General features: G+C 42.4%; 1 protein-coding gene across 1 annotated transcript; it reads left to right on the forward strand.

The window, feature by feature from the left end:
• The first annotated feature begins 230 nt into the window (after positions 1 to 230).
• Positions 231 to 5,275, forward strand: LOC133379688 (tubulin alpha-1A chain). The gene is made up of 4 exons (XM_061615431.1): positions 231 to 341; positions 2,882 to 3,104; positions 3,437 to 3,585; positions 4,071 to 5,275. Exons 1-4 carry the CDS (start codon positions 339 to 341, stop codon positions 5,049 to 5,051), a joined length of 1,356 nt encoding a protein of 451 aa, XP_061471415.1. The 5' UTR covers positions 231 to 338; the 3' UTR covers positions 5,052 to 5,275.
• The last annotated feature ends 18,134 nt before the right edge of the window (positions 5,276 to 23,409 follow it).

The following is a 23,409-nucleotide window of genomic DNA, read 5'->3' on the forward strand; positions in this document are numbered from 1 at the left end:
ATAACTGTTCTTCTGTTTGCTCTCTTTGTCTGGAGGATGCAAACAGGCTTTGGATGCTGAGGAGAGGAGGGATGGGGTGGGAAAGATTACCTCATCCTATGTGCCCTGAGCCAATCATTTCCCCTCTCCCGCTTCTCCAGGCTTGGAGATTGGGGTGTTTTGACCAATCGCAAAAAGTCTTCGCTCGTCCCCATGGTGACGGGATTGTATATAGGGAGCCGCGTTGTACTATGTGCTATAGGTTCTCTTACATCGACCCCCTAAGAGTCGCGCTGTAAGAAAGCACCCTCCTTCTCTCCGGTTCGATTTTTTCGAAGCTCGGCAATTAAACAGCAATTATGGTAAGTGTCAGCAGTCTTAACTGCAGTGGGTTTCAAAGGAGGTGGGGACAAATCTTTATGTGCGTTGATGAGCCTGGTGGCAAGTGGCAGGCATTCCCCCCCCCTCCATTGTGGACGGATGCGCTTTCTTCTCCATCTTATTCCTCTCCCTCGGCCCTTCCCTGCTGTCATCACGCGTTGTCTCCGCACCTCTATGGAGGCTTTGTTTTTTTTTAATAGGCTCACAATATGGAGCAATTGCTGGGCTGTGGGAACGCAAAGAGCTTCCTTGAGGCTGTTATGCTCATTCTTCCCTTCCCCACCCCCAAAGGATGGGTTGTTCTCGCAGGCAGCGACAGTAGTAGCGGCAGCCCATCTGCTAAGCCTGACGCAATGGCTTCTGCCTGGGAAAGGCGAGGATGGCTTCCTGCCTCCACCCCACTGCCTGCGTGCCGCGTCCCCAACTCCACCCCTTCCCAGCTCCGGATGGACAGAGGAGGCAGAGAGGACGGCAGTGTCAGCTGGAGGCAATAGCACCAGCCAAAGCGGACTGCGCTTTCGTCCGAATACAGGGGTGGGGCGAGTGGAGCCATCGGCCATTAAAGCCGATCTCTAAAGGACGCTTACTGTCGAGAGAAAATCTAACTGAAAAAGATGAGTTTGACTTAACTGGGTAAACCTGATTAGATTCTGGCTATGAGCCCTTTAAAAACCAAACCCCTTTTATTTGAAAACAACAACCCAAACAACACATTAAATATAGGCTGAAGCGTCAGGGTGTTTTTCTTCTCCCTTTGAAGTAAATAAATATATTTGAAGCAATGTGTTTCAATATGAAACAAAAGTAGTGTGGTTCCGTATGAAACAAAATACTAGGTATGATTTTATTGCATCCCTAGTAATTCCACAAGAAGAGAAGGGAGCAGAACAAAAGTCAGCATCAGGCTGCCAGCTGTGTAGTGATGGGTACTAAGAGGGTGGGAATAGAGGTTATGCCAAAACGATGTCTTCTCAATTCTACACACAAGTACCTAGGAGTAAATGCCTCTGAAAGTGGAGCTTCTGAGTGCACAAGGTAAAGAAATTTCTACCAGTTCCAGAGTTTTCAGCTCTGGTATCATGTTGGCAGAAGAAGCCACACCCTTGCATTGCTCCAAGAGATTCTTCATAAAGAGTAGCATTGTTAAAAGGAATCTGTGTAGAGGATGTGGGGAGGGGAGGACTGAGGGACCCACTGAGTATCACATCGAGTTTAAATGGCAGCCCCCTCCCCCTTCCAGCCACATGCCATGAAGCAAAATGGTCTGAAGGCAGAAGGCAATGGCTGAGAGAGCAGACAAAGAGGGTGGGTCTTCTGGCAGATGTGACCAGAATAATTATTGAGAGACAATGCTGCAGCAGTGTGACTGTACTGGTTTCTGTTTTCAACGAGTGCCCTCCGCACCAGTTACACCCAACTTTGATTTATACATTCTCTGCATTTGAATGCTTGTACTCTTTAACTGCTTGTGCGATATTCCCAGTATGTTAAAAAGAGACAAGGATTTATATTCAATGTAAAAGTGTAATGTCAAATTCATGAAAAGAATGGACACTGTATTTGCCAGCAGCACACGTTTTCTTGACATGAGATGGAAAATTTATCTTCTGATCCACCACCCCCATTGATTTATTTCATTCTCAAGCATGTTCTCAGCTGAGGTCAGAGAAGGGAAAATTGGCAAAACAGTATAATGAGATCATGCTGGAAATAGGCCCTGCTGTGTTAATCCATCACAATTGCAGACACTGTAGCCAGCAAAATAATGTTTAGACTATATGTACCTACTGAGAAGCATACGCAGTGTTCCTGGACAGGGTGCGGCATTCCCTATGGCTTCAAGGAATGTCTTTCTTGAGATTACAAAATGTTCCTTAGAGCAACAGTCACAAACAATGAGAAGGTACCTGAGGCTGAGCACATTCTGCTTGCAAAGTAGATGAAAAAGGACTAAATACAAGGGTAAGGGCTCACAGGACTTGGGTCTTCTGAACATCTGGTATCTGCTCTAACTTGTAAGGTTGAGTATTTATGGATAATAATTTTACCTCCAAATCTCCATGAACACCAAAAAGAAATTTGGGTTGTGAGTTCACTGAACCCATCCCTAACAGTATTCAAGAAACAATGGGTTGGGCGTGGCATCCTAGCACTCTCAAAATGTATGATGCTACTAGATCACTTCAGTTATACTGGCTTATCTTAAAGGGGTTTTGGTGGCTTTCTCACACAGATTTTTACAAACTAGTCTCCATTTGAACAGCATGTTTTTGAACAATGAACTAGTACATGCAACACAATTTTTATCTTTGTCATACTAAACTGTGCTTTTCACCTTGTAAGCATCCATCACAAAGCTGGTGCTTGGATTCCTACTTCCATGTCCAAATGAAAGGACTATAGTAGAGATGACAAATGTAGCTTTCTAGTGTTGATTTAATCATGTAAAAGGATTATTAAAATAGTGCCCCAGAGCAAAACCTACTTAATAAATACATTTATGCTGTTTCTTCACCTTTAGCGTGAATGCATCTCCATCCATGTTGGCCAAGCCGGTGTCCAGATTGGCAATGCCTGCTGGGAGCTCTATTGTCTTGAACATGGTATCCAGCCTGATGGGCAGATGCCCAGTGACAAGACCATTGGAGGAGGAGATGACTCTTTCAACACATTCTTCAGTGAGACGGGAGCTGGCAAGCATGTCCCCAGGGCTGTCTTTGTAGACTTGGAGCCAACTGTGATTGGTGAGTGTAAACTCCATTTTGCTGATTATGGACTAAAATTGCCAGACCTCAACATTTTCCCTAGGGGGCTGAAGCTCCTTAACAGATCTTTTTTAAACATCTCAAGATGTCCCCATTTAATTAAGATATTTGCTTTGCATAAGCTCCAATTAAAAGTTTGAACCTGAGTACTTAACAAAATATTGTTATTTTGGTTCTATTCATAGCAGCTGATGGTGCCAAAGGAATCATGTATTTTGTTAGAAAAACCCTAGAAGAAATTGCCACTATTCAGGTAATTAGAATAGTAATAAGTAGTAAGATAATGCAAATTCTTTATTTTGACTCCACAGATGAGGTGCGCACTGGCACCTACCGCCAGCTCTTCCACCCTGAACAACTCATTACTGGCAAGGAAGATGCCGCCAACAATTATGCCAGGGGCCACTACACCATTGGCAAAGAGATAATTGACTTGGTCCTCGACAGGATACGCAAACTGGTAATCATACTTTGTCTGAAGATTTGTGAAGGATTATAACAAGCAACAGTAACTTATATTTGAGTGTTGCCTTATGTATTGAGTGTTGCCTTATCAAAAGTGTTTAGAGTCAAAAGAAAATATTCCCTGATATTAACTACTAAAATAAGTAGTGAAAATGCAGGTATAGATGAATGATTATTGGTATGTGCTTTAGGCCTTATTCTGACATCAGTGATTGCAAAGTTACATTGACAACACACATAACCTCATAAACTACTGATTGCTGTGTATACATTGTACATAAAGGAAGATAACCAACATGGCTTAGGCTGCAATCCAATATACACTTACCTGGGAGTGAGTCCCTTTGAACCCAGTGGAGCTTATTTCTGAGTAATGCTTTGGATTGCAGCCTTAGACTAGAAAGGCCCTTTCCGTCTAAACTGTATGTAGAAAAAAAATTGAATGAATTGTTTACATTTAATTCTAATTTATCCCAACAGGCTGACCAGTGCACAGGTCTCCAGGGCTTCCTGGTCTTCCACAGCTTTGGTGGAGGCACTGGCTCTGGTTTTACTTCCCTGCTGATGGAGCGTCTGTCCGTTGACTATGGCAAGAAGTCCAAGCTAGAGTTCTCCATCTACCCAGCTCCTCAGGTCTCCACAGCTGTAGTCGAGCCCTACAATTCCATCCTGACCACCCACACCACCCTGGAGCACTCCGACTGCGCCTTCATGGTAGACAATGAGGCCATCTATGACATTTGCCGCAGGAACCTGGACATCGAGCGCCCCACTTACACCAATCTGAACAGGTTAATAGGTCAGATTGTGTCCTCCATTACAGCCTCCCTGCGATTTGATGGTGCCCTGAATGTAGATCTGACAGAATTCCAGACCAATTTGGTGCCCTATCCCCGTATCCATTTCCCGCTAGCCACCTACGCCCCAGTCATCTCTGCTGAGAAAGCTTACCATGAACAGCTTTCTGTAGCAGAGATCACCAATGCTTGTTTTGAGCCAGCCAACCAGATGGTGAAATGTGACCCTCGTCATGGTAAATATATGGCCTGCTGCCTGTTATACCGTGGGGATGTTGTTCCCAAAGATGTCAATGCTGCTATTGCCACCATCAAGACCAAACGTACTATCCAGTTTGTAGACTGGTGCCCCACTGGTTTCAAGGTTGGTATCAACTACCAGCCCCCCACCGTGGTCCCTGGAGGTGACCTGGCCAAAGTGCAGCGTGCAGTCTGCATGCTGAGCAACACCACAGCCATTGCTGAGGCCTGGGCTCGCCTGGACCACAAGTTTGACCTGATGTATGCCAAGCGTGCCTTTGTCCACTGGTACGTTGGGGAAGGGATGGAGGAAGGAGAGTTTTCGGAGGCTCGGGAGGACATGGCTGCCCTAGAGAAGGATTATGAAGAAGTGGGTGTGGATTCTGTTGAAGGAGAAGGGGAGGAGGAAGGAGAGGAATACTAAAGCAAAATGTCATAATGGTGCTGCTCTTACAGGGAATATTAAGCTATTTAACAATATTCAGGTTTTAGTCTGATCAGTTAATTTATGTAGCAGTGTAAATTCAGATAACCTTTGTTTGCCCTACAACAACTGATCTGTGCTTTAAAACATGAAAGTCTGTATTACAAGCCCAAGCCGTTGAATGGTATGGGTGTGTGAATAAAAGGCATTCCCTGTCCTAGAAACTTAGTATCTTGTGTCTTTATTTTATACACATAAAAATTTTAATTTGCATGTTCTCAGGCTTTGAGTGGGGGTTAACATAGCAACCCTATACTTGTAATCTGCTGGCACTGACTACCTTATCCAATGCATACAGCCCGGGAAGGGCTGGGGAAAACAGACAAAGAGCAGAAAAATGGCAGATATGCCCATAGAATGCGTGGTAACTCCATCAAGGCTCACCAAATAGGGATTGAGCTGGCAACAATGCCACGCAGAGTGCCAGCCCATGCAGGCTGATACAAGGGCATGTTCATTGCATCACCACACCCTCAACAAACAAGAAACAATTAGACAGCACCCACAGGCACAGACAAGGGAAGCCTGTGGCACCATTTGTTAAAGCTGGCACAGGTGTGCTTAGGAGGATTGCTGGTTTGAACTCCCCTATGGGCAAATATTTTATTTATTTATTGGATTTATTAGATGCCCATCTGGCAGGTTTTCCTGCCACTCTGGGCGACGTACAGTAAAATATATAATACACTCAATATAAAAACATATACACAGAAATTACCTCCCATTCCATTTTACCTCCCATTCCAGTCAAGGAAAGATAGAAAAACAGGAAAAAAGCAAAGGAACTCTGGCACAAACATCAGAAGATTGCTGGTTCAAATCGACATAGGGGGATTTTGTTTCATTTCCTGGTCACCATCATTGACTGAAAAGGGGAGAGGCAGAGGTACAAATGAATGCAGATATGGTCCCTGGGGCAGTGGTTCAAATACCGGCAGGTGAAAACACATTATACACACCCTGCATTCAAATACTGTCTGGGAAGGGCTTGGACAGGAAGCTTTGGAGATCCCACTGGCCTTAATGTAATGGCAAATTCAGAAGTGCAGAGTCCCTTTATTACAGTCATGCCATGCCCCCTCACAGCCACGCCCTCTTTTAAGATTATACAATAATCAGCCTCTTATTTAATGACAATGTGGCTAATATTTTTTATATGAGGGCCACATTGCTGGTCAGCTACCCCACTAAGGGCCACATGCCAGCAGTCGGTGTGGCCAATTCATGTGCACACACTCACTGTAAATTCTTGCATCCCTTATTCCAGTTAAAATTATTTCATCTGTCCCTAAAACCATTATAAATATTTTATATTAAACACTTAGCTTACTATGAGATAATGGTTATATTGCAGTACAAAGCGGTAGTTGCAAACTGTGAAAAATTCCCTTTCTGCTAAAACCACTAGCATTTTTTCAGTTCCCGAGACAGCTAAACGTCTCAGCCTAAACCTTCACTTTGGAAGAACTAACTCACCACAGATGCCAAAGGTTTTATTATGCCCTCTCCCCAACTCAGTAAATTTACCTCATAACTCCATAAACTTTCCCCCTCTCTTATTCCCAGAAAAAGCTTATCTTGGTCCTTGTCACTCCTCACTACACAGACTTTCAGCTGTTGTTGGAATTTCACTTCCTCACCCCTGCCTGTCTCTCCCACATCACTTATGTAGCACCCACTGGACCTTGAACACACTGTGCCAGTACATCAGGTAAAGAGGGCAGAACTGCTGTGCCCCCACCATCCCAATAATTTCAGCAGCTAGAACAGAGGAATAATGCAAAGTTTTTCTTCACAAGAAAAGTTATTTTATTTATTTATTGAAATATTTATATGCTGCCCATAATCCTACTGGATTTCAGGGTGGGATGCAAAAAGACAATACCCCTAAAAAGAACGACCTGAATGGATGACTGACAAAACTCTTTAAATGGTTAAAGAGAGAAGAAAAACAAAAGCAAAAGGAGATAGAAGGAGATATGAGATAAGATGGTCTTTCTGGTCTCCTGGTCTCCAGGGCGGGCCCCAGATATGCCGGGGCCCTTGGGCACAAGCCTCCCCCGGGCCCCTTCGCTCCTCTTCTGTGATTTGCAGCAGGATCGCTGCTGCGGATCGTAAGCTGAGAGCTCTGGAGCCCCCGCCATCGCTCAGCGCTGCCCTTAACCAACATGGCAGCTGAGGTTTCCCTAAGGGGCTGAAGCCTCTGCCACCATCTTGGCTCATGGTACTCATGTGTGCTATGCGCACGCATCCCTGCTATGAGCCAAGATGGCAGCAGAGGCTTCAGCCCTTTAGGGAAACTTTGGCCACAATCTTGGTTAAGGGCAGCACTGCATGCACAACCACACGACAGCTGAGAAAGGTAGGTTGAAGCAAGGGAATGGCGGGGGCTCCAGAGCTCATGGTGTGCAATCTGCAGCAGCCATCCTGCCGCAAATCGGGGCAGGAGGGCCCCTCAGTGGCCCCTGTAGCCCCAGGGTCCCTCAGCCAGGGCCCCACCTGGCCGCCCTTTGGAGCCAGCCCTCCTGGTCTCAAGCTGTGTAGAACTTTGTACACCAAAACCAGTACCGTGAACTTAGTGTAGGATTGCAGACTTGCTATAAACATCTGACAACTTCTAAATGCAGCTTTACCAACAAAAACAGCAGTAAAAGCTTATAGCTCAATGTTGAAAATAAAAATAAAGTATATTAATTATGCTTATACAATTAAACAAAGGGGACAAAATTCCTGTGTAGATTCACAGTTATAAAGGAAGAAAATGGTGTTCATTGAAAACTTTGGGAGCGAGTAGCAGGAGCACTTGTAAAAAATTATTAAAGTACTTAGCTGCGAATACTATGCATTTTTATATGACAGTAAGCTAATTCAGTGGAACTTACCAGTACAAATATATAAGATTACATCCTTAATAGATATCACTAAAAAAAATGTAAATGTACTGCCTTCAAGTCGATTCCGACTTATGGCGACCCTCTGAATAGGTTTTTCATGAGGCTGAGAGGCAGTGACTGGCCCAAGGTCACCCAGTGCGCTTCATGGCTATGTGGGGATTCAAACCCTGGTCTCCCAGGTCGTAGTCCAACACCTTAACCACTACACCACACTGGCTGTCTAACAGATATCACTAAGAGGCTGGAAAATAAAATGTCATTTATAATTTAAAGATATTGTTTCCTGACCTTTGGTTGGGATACATACAATTCAATATCTCTACCAGTTGCCTCAGTAGAAAAAAATCTTGTTGATTATGAGGAAAAAGTTTGCCCATCAAGGTTCCTGAGAAGCAAACTGTAATGAAAAATACATTGGAGTATTTAGTAACCTGATGAGTTCTCATTAAAAGAAATAAAGTCAACGAATTTAGATTATTTGTACAGCAAATTAAACCTGGTGAGGTGATTTGTTTAGCAAATTAATATCAATCTTGTGGGTCACACAGTGAATATATATGGATCAGTCAGGAGGTTGTTTATAGTTTGTCACTCTATCCATTGCAATATACTGTGGTCCTAAATATAATATTAATCTATCCACTTCAACTCCAAAGTGTTCCTTTTCCCTCACTTTCTGCAGCTGATTTGGGTGTCACTATCTTTCACTCATGTGAAACTGAAAGCCAATTTACCTATTATGCAGAAAAAGATGGTAAATTTTTGACTGTATAACTTCAGTCAATAGATGGAGGTGGATTGTATTGTTAATGCCCTACACATTAAAAACAAACATTCTGTATTTATTTATTTTATTTATTTATTTATTTATTACATTTATATACAGCCCCATAGCCAAAGCTCTCTGGGCAGTTTACAAAAATTAAAAACATTGAACTTTAAAAACAAATATACCATTTTAAAAACCATACAAAGTTTAAAACCATGAAGCACAGAAAAGCAGGGTAAAAGAACTGGGGTCAGAGCTCAGCACATGCTGTTAGAATGCCTGGGAGAAAAGGAAAGTCTTAATCTGACGCTGAAAAGATAACAATGTTGGCGCCAGGCAAACTTCATCAGGGAGATCATTCCATAATTTGGGGGCCACCACTTAAAAGGCTGTCTCCGTTGTTGCTAGTCTCCCAACTTCCCTTGGAGTAGGCACCCAGAGGAGGACCTTCGATGTTGAGCATAGCATATGGGTGGGTTCATGTCGGGAGAGGCATTTCGCCATGTATTGTGGTCCCAAGCTATGTAAGGCTTTATAGGTTAAAACCAGCACCTTGAATTGGGCTTGGAAACATATAGGCAGCCAACGCAAGTGGGCCAGAATCACTTTTATATGTTTGAACCGTCTGTTACCTGTTACCAATCTGGCCGCTGCATTTTGCACACGCTGCAGTTGCCGAACTGTCTTCAAAGGCAGCCCCATGTACAGCACATTGCAGTAATCTAATTTGGAGGTCACCAGAGCATGGACAACTGAAGCCAGGTTATCCCTGTCCAGATAGGGGTGTAGCTGGGCCACCAACTGAAGTTGATAGAAAGCACTCCATGCCACCAAGGGTAACTGAGCCTCAAGTGACAGAGATGGTTCTAGTTTATTAGCCCTCATCCAGTCCATTGTCACAGCCAGGCGCCGGTTCAGCACATTGACAGCCTCATGTGAAGAAGCTGAAAAGAAGTAGAGCTGCGTGTCATCAGCGTACTGATGGCAACGCACTCCAAAACTCCGGATGACCACACCCAACAGTTTCATGTAGATGTTGAACAGCATGGGGAACAGAACTGACCCTTGTGGAACCCCATACTGGAGAATCCATGGGGCTGAGCAGTGTTCCCCAAGCACCACCTTCTGGAATTGACCTGCCAAAGAGGAGCGGAACCACTGCCATGCAGTACCTCCCATTCCTAACTCATCCAGTCTTCCCAGAAGGATACCATGGTCATTGGTATCGAAAGCCACTGAGATCAAGAAGAATCAATAGAGTCACACTCCCCCTGTCCTTCTCCCAACAAAGGTCATCATACAGGGTGACCAAGGCTGTTTCCATTCCAAAACCAGGCCTGAAACCCAACTGAAATGGATCCAGATAATTGGTCTCATCCAAGACTGTCTGGAGCTGGCCTGCAACCACTCATTCAAGGACCTTGTCCAGGAATGGAACATTTGCTACCAGACTATAGTTATTAAGATTTTCCGGGTCCAGGGAAGATTTCTTCAGGAGTGGTCTCACTATCGCCTCTTTCAGGGGGCCTGGGACCACTCCCTCTCGCAAAAAGATATTAATATCTTCCCTGGCCCAGCCAGCTGTTCCATCCCTACTAGCTTTTATTAGCCAAGAAGGGCAAGGATCCAATACAGAAGTGGTTGCACAAACCTGTCCAAAACACCTTGTCAACGTCCTCAAGCTGTATCAACTGAAACTCATCCAACAAATCAGGACAAGACTGTGCTCTGGATACCTCACTTGATTCACCTGGCGGATTCTTAAGATTTTATCCTGGATGTGCCTAGCATATTCATTACAGCAGGCCTCAGATGGTTCTACCATGTTCTTGCAGCCATCATGTAATAGCCCCCGGACAACTGTATGTAGTAAGCTAGCACATCAGAGACAAAGGTGCAGAGTCCGCCTTTCTCTGATGTGCTAGTTTAGTAAATTAGGTACCTTTTATTTAGGAGTAGGGGAGCATAACAAAATAGGACATCCTACTACAAACCTAAGTGGAATAGGCCAGAAATTTATGACCAAACAGCACAATCCTAACCATGTCTACTCAGAAGTAAGTCCTGCTGAATTAAATGGATCTTATCTTAGGTAAGTGGAGTTAAAATTGCAGCCTACGTTTATAACCTCATTCTGTGTAATGTGTTGAATGGCTACGTGCAGCATCATTCTAAATATGTCTGCTCAAAAATAAGACCCAGTGGGTTCATTGGGACTCTTTCCCAGATAAGTATGCATAAGATCACATCCTTAATTTATGGAAAAAGAGAAGTATGTTTTGACATCTTTATTTCTTGATATCAGAAAAGCTTGGACCACATTGCTTATTTATTTTATTAAACCAGTGTTCAACTTTGGGTCCTCAGATGTTGTTGGACTACTACTCCCATGATTCTTTGACCAGTGACTAAGCTGGCTGGGAATGATGGGAGTTGTAGTCCAACAACATCTGAGGACCCAAGGTTGAAGAACAGTGTATTAAAGTACTAAACTGGCAACCAATGGCAGATTTCCCTTTTATTACTACAGTAGGGCCCTGCTTTTCGGCGCCCCGCTTTTCGGCGTTCTGTTAATATGGCACCAGCAGGGTGATCAGCTGGAGGGGGTGCTGGAGCTCCAGCACGATCAGCTGTAGCATGCTACAGCTGATCTTATCCTCCTCAGGGCGGTCAGTCTCATGCTGTCCAGCTGACCGCGCCTGAGGAGGGGAATATCAGCTGTAGCTCGCTAGAGCCGATCTTCTCCTCTTCTGGCGCGATCAGACTCCTGCTCAAGCTGATCGCGCCCAAGGAGGGGAAGATCTGACCTTCTCCTCCTCTGGTGTGATCGGCGGATTAGGTTCCAGACCTCTGCACTACAGCTGATCAGCTTTTCAGCGGTTTTTGCTTTCTGGTGGGGGTCTGGAACCTAACCTGCTATATGAGTGGGGCCCTACTGTACCATGATTAAAATACATTAATCATTTTTCTCCACATATAAGAAAGTTGTAAAAAGAAACTATCAGGGCATTGTTGAGTCAAAATTATTTTGTTTGCAGAGTTAAATTCAAGTGTGCTTTATTTATTATAAGATAATGATAGAAGTATTGCTAAATAAGAAGATAAAGCATTGTCAAAAGTGAAATGCACACTTCTCATTTATAGTTGAGCGTTGTCATTGGGGCTTGATGCCTCTGGTTCATTGTCACTGAACAGTACTGAACTGGTGTTGCTGTGTGACTTTTCCTAGGATATAGTGTATCTTCTGTCTCTCTCTGGTTTAACCCTTTCTCCATTTTCCTCCACTTTTGTTGAGCCCCAGCTCTCCCAGGAGAATCAGGGTGGGAAGCCGGCCAAGTCCCAGCCTCCTCAGATAGGGCAGGGGGAGGAATCAGAGGTAGATGAGACTTTCAAAGACAGTGAGGGAGGGGGAGTAGCTGACAGCCTGCCAGTTCCCACAGACAGTTCTCCCGCAGAAGCAGACTTCGCTCCCCCTACAGACGCCTCAACAGAGCTGTTGAGGGTTGACCAGGCGGGCACGCCACCTCCACCCCCCCAGGATTCCCAGCCTGGCACATCAAATGTTTTCCTGCCTCCTGAGGCATCAATCGAGCCTGTACTGTCAGATGAGCTGGCGGAGGCTCGCCCCCCTTCGCCCCACATGAGATGTCAAGAGAAGGTGGGACTTTGCAGGAGTCAGAGATTGTGAGCGAAGACCTTCCCTACTTAAGGCAGGGGCCCCCTGACCCAGTTGCTGAGTCAACTTTCTTCACATGCTGCAGAGTAAGCCTAGGTAGCTTAGTTAGGGAATGTAGTGAGTTAGCACAGCTAAGTCTATGAAACGCATTGCCTTTGATGTTACTCTAATAAAACAGGAATTAATTCCACCCTCGCCTCCATTTCGTGACGCTCACTCTGGGCAGGACAACTTTCACTATTGTCTCCCTTGCATTATTTTCTCTATTGTAAATTCCTCAGGGCAGGGACCTGTCTTCTCATTCTTTGTTACACAGATGGAGCCATATCAATAAATATAATAAGTCTGGCCTACCCTTATGATGATGTTGCAAGGACTACTGAATATATATGAAGTGTCCTGAGCACTTAGAGAAAGTGTGATGTGAGTATACTATGGGATGCGTCATCCAGTTATCACAACACTTATACATATGGGTGTTCAGTAATATAAGGAAACATAAAATTGCCATAACTCCTTTACCTTTTGATAGAATTGGATAAAATTTGCAGGCCATGCAGCTCCTCCCAGGTAGGTAAATCCTGACCAATTTCAAATTGAAATGAATCTTTATTGCTCAGAGGCACAGGCTACCACAATTCATCACATATAAAAGGAAAATAGAAAATACATATTAAAATACAAGTCATATTTCAACAAACCCAGTTCAATAACATACAGTAAAGGGACAACAGCACTAAATTTCAAATAAAATTTCCTCTCCTGAGCGAAAGATACACTGACCCACCCTATGACTTAGTGAATAAGTATTACAGCCATAATGGCACTGGGCCACAACCCACTCACCCCACAAGGGTTTTTTTATATCTAGCTCTTAGTTTCCCCGCAGTTAGAACAAATTTTGCCACCTCGGTAGTAATAAATATATTGTTGCCTGCTAGCAGAATACGTATCTTCTCCAGGGAAGATCTATTTGACAAGGAGTGAAGGATGCAGGAAATAAATTTAAGCCTTGGGGACTTGTATAGGGGGCAGCTTAGTAAATAATGTACAATGTCCTCAACTTTACCAGATTTACAGATACAATCTCTTTGATGAGCTGGAATGTTAGAAAATCTCCCATCCAAAAAAGCAGAGGGCATAGTCTGAAGTTGTAAAGCTGTGAATTATTTTCTCAAAGGCACTGCTGTCAGAAATGTGAAGTATTGCTCCATGCCAAATGTTGTTTTATATAGTGGGTATCAAATAGAAAATGAAATTTGGGTAAGTGAGTGGAGGTCCCACCTTTAAGAATAAAGATTGATTCTTTCTTTGAATAGCTGTTTAACTCTAACGGAAGAGAAGGTAGGTAAAACTTTCATGTTGATCCCATAAATGGACAGAGTAGATTTAACAGAATTTACTCAGCTGCTTTGGGTTGGAGTTTGCAGTTGTCATAGAAAGCATTTCTTTGGCAGGTGCAAATCATTCATACAAGCCAACTTCAGCCAATACATGGCAAGTGAACAGAATTCTATAGAATATAGCCCTGTTTCTGCCCTTAAAAGAAATGCAGGTGTGCTTTGAGGGGCTGCTAGCAGGGATCTCATGAAGGAATTCTGCACTACCTTGAGAGAAAAGACATTTGTATACCCCGAAAGCTCTGTGCCATACAGCAGTTGTGGGACTATCTTCTTCCAAAACACCTCAACTGCTGGTACAACTAAGCTCCCCCCTTGGAACTTAGAAAAACTTCTCAGTGATTGTATGGAATGGGAGGATTTCAACTTGACTGAATCTAAATGTGACTTCCATGAAAGTTGGGCATTAAACCACGTCCCAAGTATCTGAAATTATGTTGTTTTTCAATGAGTTTATCATCCGTTCCATACATGTTCTTTTTCCTTCCTCCCAAAAACTACCACTTTTGTTTTGGCATGATTGATAATTAGGTGCTCCTTTGAAGAAAAAGTACTCAAACTTCTTAATAACCTTCACATCCCAATTAATGTGGTGGAAATCATAGCTATGTCATTGGCATACAAGAGAACAGACAGCCTGGCATCTAGGACTGAAACTGGAAAATATTCCAAACCACTCAATCCATTAACAATGCCGTTGATATAAAAATTAAAAAGGAAGGGTGCCAACAGACATCCCTGGCATGCTTCTCCATTGGATGGTATATTTTCTGATAGTAATCCAATTGCCCCAAGCCTTACCCTGAGAGAAGTATTAGAGTGCATCATTTGTATTAAATACAATAACTTTCTGTCAATATTAGTGGCAGATAACTTTTGCCACAAACTGACCTCTATCAATGAGATCAAAGGCAGAAGTAAAATCCACAAAAGCAACGAAAAGCTCTTTTCTACCATTTTGGGAGTATTTCTGGATCAGAGGATGAAGAATAAAGCACTGGTCTGTTGTGGACTTTCCCTTTATAAATCCTGCCTGCTCTTTGGCTATAACTGAATTTTCAGTAGCCCAAGATTCTGATTTGCATAACAAGTATTTAGAATACAATTTAGCAACGACACTGAGCAGGCTGATCAGTCTAAAATTTTTTTGATCTGCCTTAGAACCTGTTATGGATGGGGACAACTATACTTACTCCCCAACCTTGAGGGATTTTCCCATGAGGGTTAATATATGTAAACATAGTAGCAAAAACTGGTCACCACCTGGCAGGATTTGATTTAAACATTTCTGCAGGGAGCATATCCTCTCCGGGAGCTTTTTTTGCAGACAGTTAATAGAGATATATATTTTGTCTGGAGTTACAGGGTCCCATTCAGGGCAAAAGGAGAGCAGTGAAGAATCTATATTTTGAGGAGTATCTGAAGTTAACCTGGTGATAGAGTGACTAAAAAGGGAGGAAAAATGTATGTACCATTGTGATGAAGTAATCTGATTGTCAATGGAGGCTTTACCTCTTTTTGTCCCTTTTGTCACCAAAGTCCAAAATCTAGCTGAATTCTTTTCCAAGGTTGTCAAACCTACCCACAACTGGCATATGTGCTTATCCTTTTTAGCACGCAGAAAATTTTTATACTCTCTATGTAGTTGTATGTAGGAGTTGAAGTTTTCTAAGAAATCCCCTTTCCTTCGTTCCCTTATAGCTTGTGCTAGGATGCACTTGTGAGCAGCACACTGCTCATCAAACCAGTCTTGATTTGGCTGCCTAACTGAGTGGGCGACTTTGGAGCTAATCACAAGAGGCCTAATTTCTTTCACTATTTTATCAAAATTTTCTAAGGGATCTGAAAAGGACAAAAGTTGATGTCCTAGGGGACATTAAAAATAGATTTATTCCTTCTTGTACCTTCCCACTCCAGTGGACCCTTCTGTCACCATGGACTGTGAGATTTTCTGGAAAGGCTGGCACTGAAGGGATAAATCCGACTGAAAAGGAAAAAGAGTTTGGATTGGCATATGATCACTCTTGGGCCTTGCAAGAACTTTAAAGGTCTCGAGGTAAGAAGCAAGTGGTTGATCATAAAATCTATAATGCTCTTACGCCTTGGTCCAATATATGTGTATAACTCTGATTCTAGGCTTCTATCTGTCCCATTACATATATACAGATGAAACTTGAAGACAAGAGCAAAAGGGGATTGGCCGGCTGTGTTGACACCTAGGTCTTTTGAATTCCTAATAGGAAAAGAGCTTAAGTCTTCTGGTGTTAAACCCAGTTTCTCCCCTATTTTAAAATTATTCAATCCTATCCTGTCATTCCTGTCATCTGACATTAAAATTAGAGGATCTAGATTGGACTGGTATAAGGAGGAAAGAACCTGAACTAGATTAGTCCAAACTGAAATACCCTTAAACTTTGAATTCTGAGGGGGACAATAAACATTTATCAGGAAAAAAATTAAAACTGAGGGCCAGACAATTTGGAGAGTTAAGATATTGCAGCTAGAACCCAGATCAATCTGTGTGATATTCAGATTATAATCAACTGAAATTAAAGTTGCCACACCACCTGAAACCATCCTCTACTGTCTGATTTGATTGCTGGTAAGGTATAAACTATGTAGCCAGGGAGGGAGGAAAAGGTTGTTGAAGCAACCCAGGTTTCTTTAACAAGAAGAATTTGAAATTGGGCACAAAAATCTTTGAAATTTTCATCTGCTAAATCAAAGAGCCATCCTGTTACGTTCCATGACAGGACCTTAATAGGTATAACACCACTGAAATGTGGAAGAGTGGGTAGTCAGCACTGGTCTTCTTTAAGCAACCCACAAATAGATCTGGGAACCAAAGTTCCTTGACAACAAACTCCTTTGCCCTTGTTTCTGTAATTTCCATCATTTAAAGGGCCCTGATCGTGTGGATACAGGGTATGTGCACCTGAAGGGTCTAGTTATACTTGAAGTTCCTCTACAACTATACAGTTTGAGGCCTTATGGAATATGATTTGTGCCTCTGACTGGGGTGTGACCTTATTCCTCAGGGCTGGTATAAAAGGGGAGGGTAAAAAATTGATTTCTGCTGCGAAGATTTGGACCTTGTTTGAAAATAACCCAATCCAAATAAATCCAATTCTTTTACAGAAGAGCAGATTAAGGGATCTACAGGGTGTAAGGAGGGGAACAGCTCAAGAGATTTCTCCTGAATAAAAAAGGTAAAGGTGAAGGTGTCACCGCACGTATAGTGTGAGTCATTTCTGACTCTTAGGGTGACGCCTTGCGACGTTTACTAGGCAGACCGTATATATGGGGTGGGATTGCCAGTTCCGTCCCCGGCCTTTCTTTACCCCCCAGCATATGCCGGGGACTCATTTTACCGACCACGGATGGATGGAAGGCTGAGTGGACCTCGACCCCTTTTACCGGAGATTCAACTTCCTCCTTCCATTGGAATCGAACTCCGGCCGTGAGCAGAGCTTCGGCTGCGTTACCGCCGCTTACCACTCTGCGCCACGGAGGGTCTTCTCCTGAAGAGATGATGTAATTACTGGGTGTTTGTTGACAACATTTTCCTTCGAAGGATCAAGAATAGTAGGTCTCTAATGGTCTTTTAGATTTGGGTTTAAAACTTTAGTAGACTCTGGGTGAAAATTCTGGCAAGTATCATCACCTAACCTGCTCAACAGTTCTTATAGCCTAGCAATAATAAGCTGCTGCTCCCCAACTGGAAGTGAGTAAAATGTAGTAATTAATGCTTCTTCTTCTGGTATAAAGGAGGTGAAAACTTGTTCAGAGGATGAGTGTTTTCCACTCCTTACTGGGGAGCAATTTCTCTCATTAAGGTTTCTTGGAATGGGTTCTTCTACTATCACAGGCAGAAGATCATTACAAGGGGGTTTGCCAGCTTTAGATTTCAAAGGACTGATAGCTCTCATGATGTCATCTCCACATTCCAGATCTATAAATTCATTTGATGGAAAAGGTGGCTTACCACCAGCTAATACGACCTCCTTCAAGTCCAGCAGCTCCTCAGTAGGACAATTTAAAGACAAGAATTTCTCTCTCCTAATGGGCATTGTATTCTGATAAGTGACACATGATTCTTTGATCAGAGGTTGGATCAGAATATTATAGAAGTGTCAGTTCATCTCTATTCCATATTTTGCATAGGCCTTCCTGCATCTAAGGATAGCATCTACAATGGAGGTTCTAGTAAAAGTTACTTTTAATCCAAAATTAGAGAAACCAAGGAACAGATACTCAACTTCCTTTATATCTAGCATTGATAAATGAGGAACTATATCATAAAGTATCTGTATAAAATGAAGTTTCTTTCTGTTCTGTGTTAACTCATCACTTGGCCTAGGGAAGTTACAGAACACTAGCTAGAGTCTTAAGAGTACCATTGTTGAGGTTGTTGAGAGAGATAAATTACCTTCGGAGGAATTCCTATTTAAATAGGAGCTGGACTTCAGCAGGTAATTAAATAGGAGCGGGACTTCAGCTGGTAATTTTAGATGGACTGGCTCAAGTGATAGAAGATCACTAATTGCGGCCTGAGGGTTAGAGTCCTCTACCATGGGGGAGGGGGTAGCGAGGGGAGGCACCAAAAACTAGCCCCCTTTTCCTTGGATATTTTGACATTGTTTAACTTTTTTTAATTGCACTTTTTTCATTTTCTTGATTTTCAAGCAAACTGAAGTTTAAATTTACTGCCATGGGAATTTTTATTCTTTTTTCCCTTGATTTATTTTTTGGTCACTCCCTGTCTAATTTGAGACGGATTTTCACCCCTAACACTTTTGAGCCTCCCCCCTTTTCCCCCTCCGCACCTGGGAATATCAGTATCCTTTTTACCATTAATTCAGTGGTCCCCTTAGATCTATCATTCCTTTGTTCAGTAATTCTGGGTGGGATATCTGGGAGCTCAGTTTGAGTACTTACATTAATACAAATCTCATTCCTGGTTCCTGTGGGTCTATGTAAATTGCAACTTTTAGTATTATCACCCTTTAGTAAAGTAGCAGAGAAAGCAGCCTGGGTCAGATGTATAGGGGTTTCATTGACCAGTCCCATAGGATGTGCACAAAATTGTTTAAGTTCTACAATTTGTTGCTTTATATCTGCAATGCCTCTCAAGATAATTTGGAGTGAATTTGCAAATAGCCTATTTTGTGCCCCCATAATATCAAACCATAATAAATCAGGAGAGCATTTTGAAGCCAACTGTAAGAATTCTGCATCAGTCAGTAATTTAGGCTGTTCCTTTAAGTCATAAAAATGGGGGGGGGTAAACTTGTTTCTTTTATACACTACCCAAGAGTGAAGAGGGGGTAAGTCCTTCTCCATTGTAATAAATCTGCCCCATGCTCACAGTTATCCAAACATTGTTTCCATTCTGCAGTCCTGAATACAGTGTCCAAAAGTTGATTCGATGTTTGTTCACCTGCTTCAGGGCTCTTTAACTGATCTGGTGGTTTCATCATCAGGGCCTCCGTCCTGGGGGAAAAGTTTGTTATTTTAGCCTGAGCAGTTACATGTGATTCAGCAGAATTTTGGAGGCATTTTGGAGAAAGCCCCAGTTCCTTATAATTCCTCCTTGTATACATCATTTTTTCTTTCTAATCTCTTTCTTTTTAGTAAATCAGCATAGAGCTTTTTCCTGGTGCCTGAGCAATTGAGAGCTCTGCCAGAAGTCCTGCCTCTTTGCATTCATTAACAAATTTCAGGTGGGACTGGAAGAGGTGATTTGCACCTTGGAGCCTTAAAGGAATCAGAAGCTGGGATCAAATAACAATAGTGACAATAAAATGATGAAGCCTCCAATAAAAAGGAATAAAATTAAGAGCATAAAAGAATATTTGAATCAGCAGGAAAGTGGCAAGGAATTAAAAAGAAGAAAAATAAATTCAAACAATTTTAAACAATTAAAATCCATTTAAAAACACCTTTAAAACAATTTAATGGCATTCAAACAAAACCAATAAAGAATAGATCCATGGTTCTTACAGTAAATAAACGAACCAACACACACAAGATAAAATGTTGGTGGTTCTTCTTTTGTTAAAAGAAACTAGTTAAAACAGTCTCAGTATGGGCTTGTAACAACAACAAAAAAGCCAGAAGCATCTTTTTTGACAATAACAATAAGATCTGCAATAAGATCTGTAATCTTCAAAATATTTCTCAGTTCCATAAAGCAGACCTCATCTTCATTCTTGGCATTCTAGAAAACTTTCCACCTCCACGCTCACGAGGACAAGGACATCTTCCTTTCTTTCTCCCTGTTTACGCTGGTAATCTTTACTACTGGTGATGACTGCTCTCTGTCTGCTCTCTACTATCACTGACAAATTCTTTATAATCACGTTGTTTACTGCTCTTAAATCCTAAATAGGAAGTTTACTGGGCTTTGCTGGGCTTTTGCTGTATTAAGCCACAAGTTTCCCACTTGGTTAGCAAAGTCAGCAGTTTTCAACACGAATGATTTAAGAGGTAAAGAGTCAAATGAAGTCTTTAAAAAGTCTTACAAAAGGAGACTGTGAGGGTCTTAGAGTCCACAGCCAACCATTGTAATTTAAAGGGAGTTGATAAAAGTTGTTTAGCAGTGTGAAACAGGGCTTAGAATGCAGCTAGAATGCTCACCAAAGCACATCTGGTCCCATCGTTTCCCTGCTCCAAACTCCAATTTCAAATAAAAAGGTGTTCTTATGCTGGGCACCTTTATATATTTTTTTAAAAAGAGAATGGCTATAACTTTTTAAATTGTTTAACAGAAGCTGATGAAATTTGCAAGCATGTTAACCCTTTTGAGGGGATGAATACTACAAAATTTCAGAAGTATAGGTGCAGGGGTTTTCCTTTGAGGGCAGCCTTTACATGTTGGAGGGGGTTAAAAAAATAATGTGATGCCCCCCACTACAGTCCTGTGAGCACTATGTATGAAACATACATAATAGGTGTGCTCCTAGATAAGAACCTGCCAAATTTCAGTAGGATAAGTGCAGGAGATTTTGTGCTAGGTATCTTTAAAGTTGATTGCGGAAAGAATTAAAAGGGCTTTGCTTACTTCTGTGTTGTTTGGGGGGAAATTTGTATAAAAATAGCATGCATCATAGAGGTGCCTTTAGATAAGCAACCTGCGAACTTTCAGAAGGATTAGTGAAGGAGTTAAGGAATTATGATCAATAAAGAACATCTTGTGGGCACTGGATGGTTTCTTTTCTGCTAAGTTGCCAAAGGCCAAGTTACTTTCTTCTACATCCCTCTCCAAAGTACTGTGATTGGAAGTATGAATTTATTAAATGGATGGTGATTAGAAGTAAAAAGGAGAACCCTGTGGACACTGTGGCCCTACAGATGTTGTTAGACTTAGACTACAACTCTTATGGCTATTGGCCATGTTGGCTGGGGCTCATAGGAGTTGGAATTCAACAGCATCTGGAGGGCCACAATTTCCCCATCCCTGCCTTACAGGGTTGTAATAAGGATTACTAGGTAATGTAATTGAAATACTATGAGCACTTGAAATAACTATATGTGTAAAAAATGATGCATGATGCGGTGAAGTGGATAGGGAAAGGTATTCTCCTCTGTCATAACACTAGAACTTATGGACATTCAATGAAGCCGATTGTTGGAAGAATCAAGACAGACAAAAGGAAGTACTTCTTCACACAGTGCCATTTCATTTCTATTGGCGATCACTCATGGCTGAGTAAGATTGTCTTTCAAGATAAGGTCTTTAACAGTGGGTCCGTAAGTGACTGTGGAGGCCAATTCTGGATCCACACAGCCTCCCACAGTGCGGACATAGGTTTCCAGATGGAAGATCGTCACAATGAGGATTTGCTTGATGTGCCTTCCGCTTAGCTCGTTTGTCCCTTTCACCCTGTACTCGTGCTTTGTCAAAGTCCATAGCACCTTTGATAATGGCCGACCTCCAATTGGGACTCTCATGGGCCAAGGCTTCCCAGTTCTTGATGTTCATGTTACATTTTTTTAGATTAGCTTTGAGAAAATCTCTGAAACTCTTTTGCTGTCCACCAATGTTCCGTTTTCCATCCTTAAGTTGGGAGTAAAGTAGCTGCTTTGGAAGACAGTGATTAGGCATTCGAACAACATGGCTGGTCCAGTGAAGTTGATGTTGAAGGATCATTGTTTCAACACTGGTAGTCTTTGCTTCTTCCAAAACACTAACATTAGTCCGTCTGTCTTCCCAAGTAATTTGCAGAATTTTCTGGAATCTTTCAAGAAGTTGGGAGTGGTGTTTATAAATGGTCCATGTTTCACAGGCATACAGTAAGGTTGGTAGTACAATGGCTTTGTAAATAAACATTTTGGTCTCCCTGCAAATATCCCGATCCTCGAACAGTCTATGCTTCATTTGGGAAAGTGGGGCACTCGCAGAGCTCAGACAATGTTGAATTTCAGCATTGCTGTCAGCTTTTACAGAGAGATGGCTGCTGAGATAGGGGAAGTGATCAACGTTCTCCAATGTCACACCATTAAGCTGGATTGATGGTGCTACAGAGGGACTAGTTCACACCTGTTGATGAAGCACTTTGGCTTTTTAAATATTAAGTGAGAGCCCAAGCTTTCCGTATGCTTCTGCGAAGACATTTAGGATAGTTTGAAGATCTTTCTCTGAATGTGCAGAGACTACATTATCATCGGCATATTGAAGTTCTACGATAGAGGTTGACATTACCTTACTTTTTGCTTTCAGCCTATTGAGATTAAAAAGCTTTCCACCAGTTTGATATATGATTTCCACACCAGTAGGAAGTTTCCCCTCAATAAGGTGTAGAATCATAGCAGTGAAGATAGCAAATAAGGTAGGAGCAATGACGCATCCCTGTTTGATGCCTGATCCGACTTGGAATGGATCGCTCTGAAAGCCATTGTTGTCCAAAATTGTTGCTGCCATGTTGTCATGAAGAAGTTGCAAAATATTCACAAATTTATCAGGGCATCCAGTTTTCAGAAGGATGGTCCAGAGGGCGGTTCAATTCACAGTATCAAAGGCCTTAGTCAGATCAATAAATGCCATATATAAAGGTTGATTCTGCTCCTGGCATTTTTCTTGAAGCTGTCGTGCAGTGAAGATCATGTCCACTGTCCCCCTGGAAGGGCGGAAACCATTTTGAGATTCGGGGAGGACATCCTCTGAGATCGGCAGGAGACGATTTGCAAGGATCCTTGCAAGGATTTTACCTATGGTAGCAAGAAAAGAGATACCTTGATAGTTCCCACAATCTATTCTATCACCCTTCTTTAAAACGGGTGATAATTATGGCGTCCCTAAAGTCTTCTGGGATCTCCTCCCTCATCCAGACTTTTTCGATGAGGTTATGAAGTCATGTAAGTTCAGGCCCACCTTCTTTAAACACTTCAGCAGGAATCCCATCAGGTCCACTAGCTTTGTTGTTCTTCATTTGATTGATGGCTTTACTGACTTCATCCAAATTAGGGGATACTGTAAGCTTGTCTCTAGTTTGTTGTAGGATTTGCGATAAGACCTATGTGATGTTCCTGTAGGTTAAGCATCTGTAAATATGGTAAG

The sequence above is a fragment of the Rhineura floridana genome, chromosome 3, assembly GCF_030035675.1.
Source record: "Rhineura floridana isolate rRhiFlo1 chromosome 3, rRhiFlo1.hap2, whole genome shotgun sequence".
NCBI lineage: Eukaryota > Metazoa > Chordata > Lepidosauria > Squamata > Rhineuridae > Rhineura > Rhineura floridana.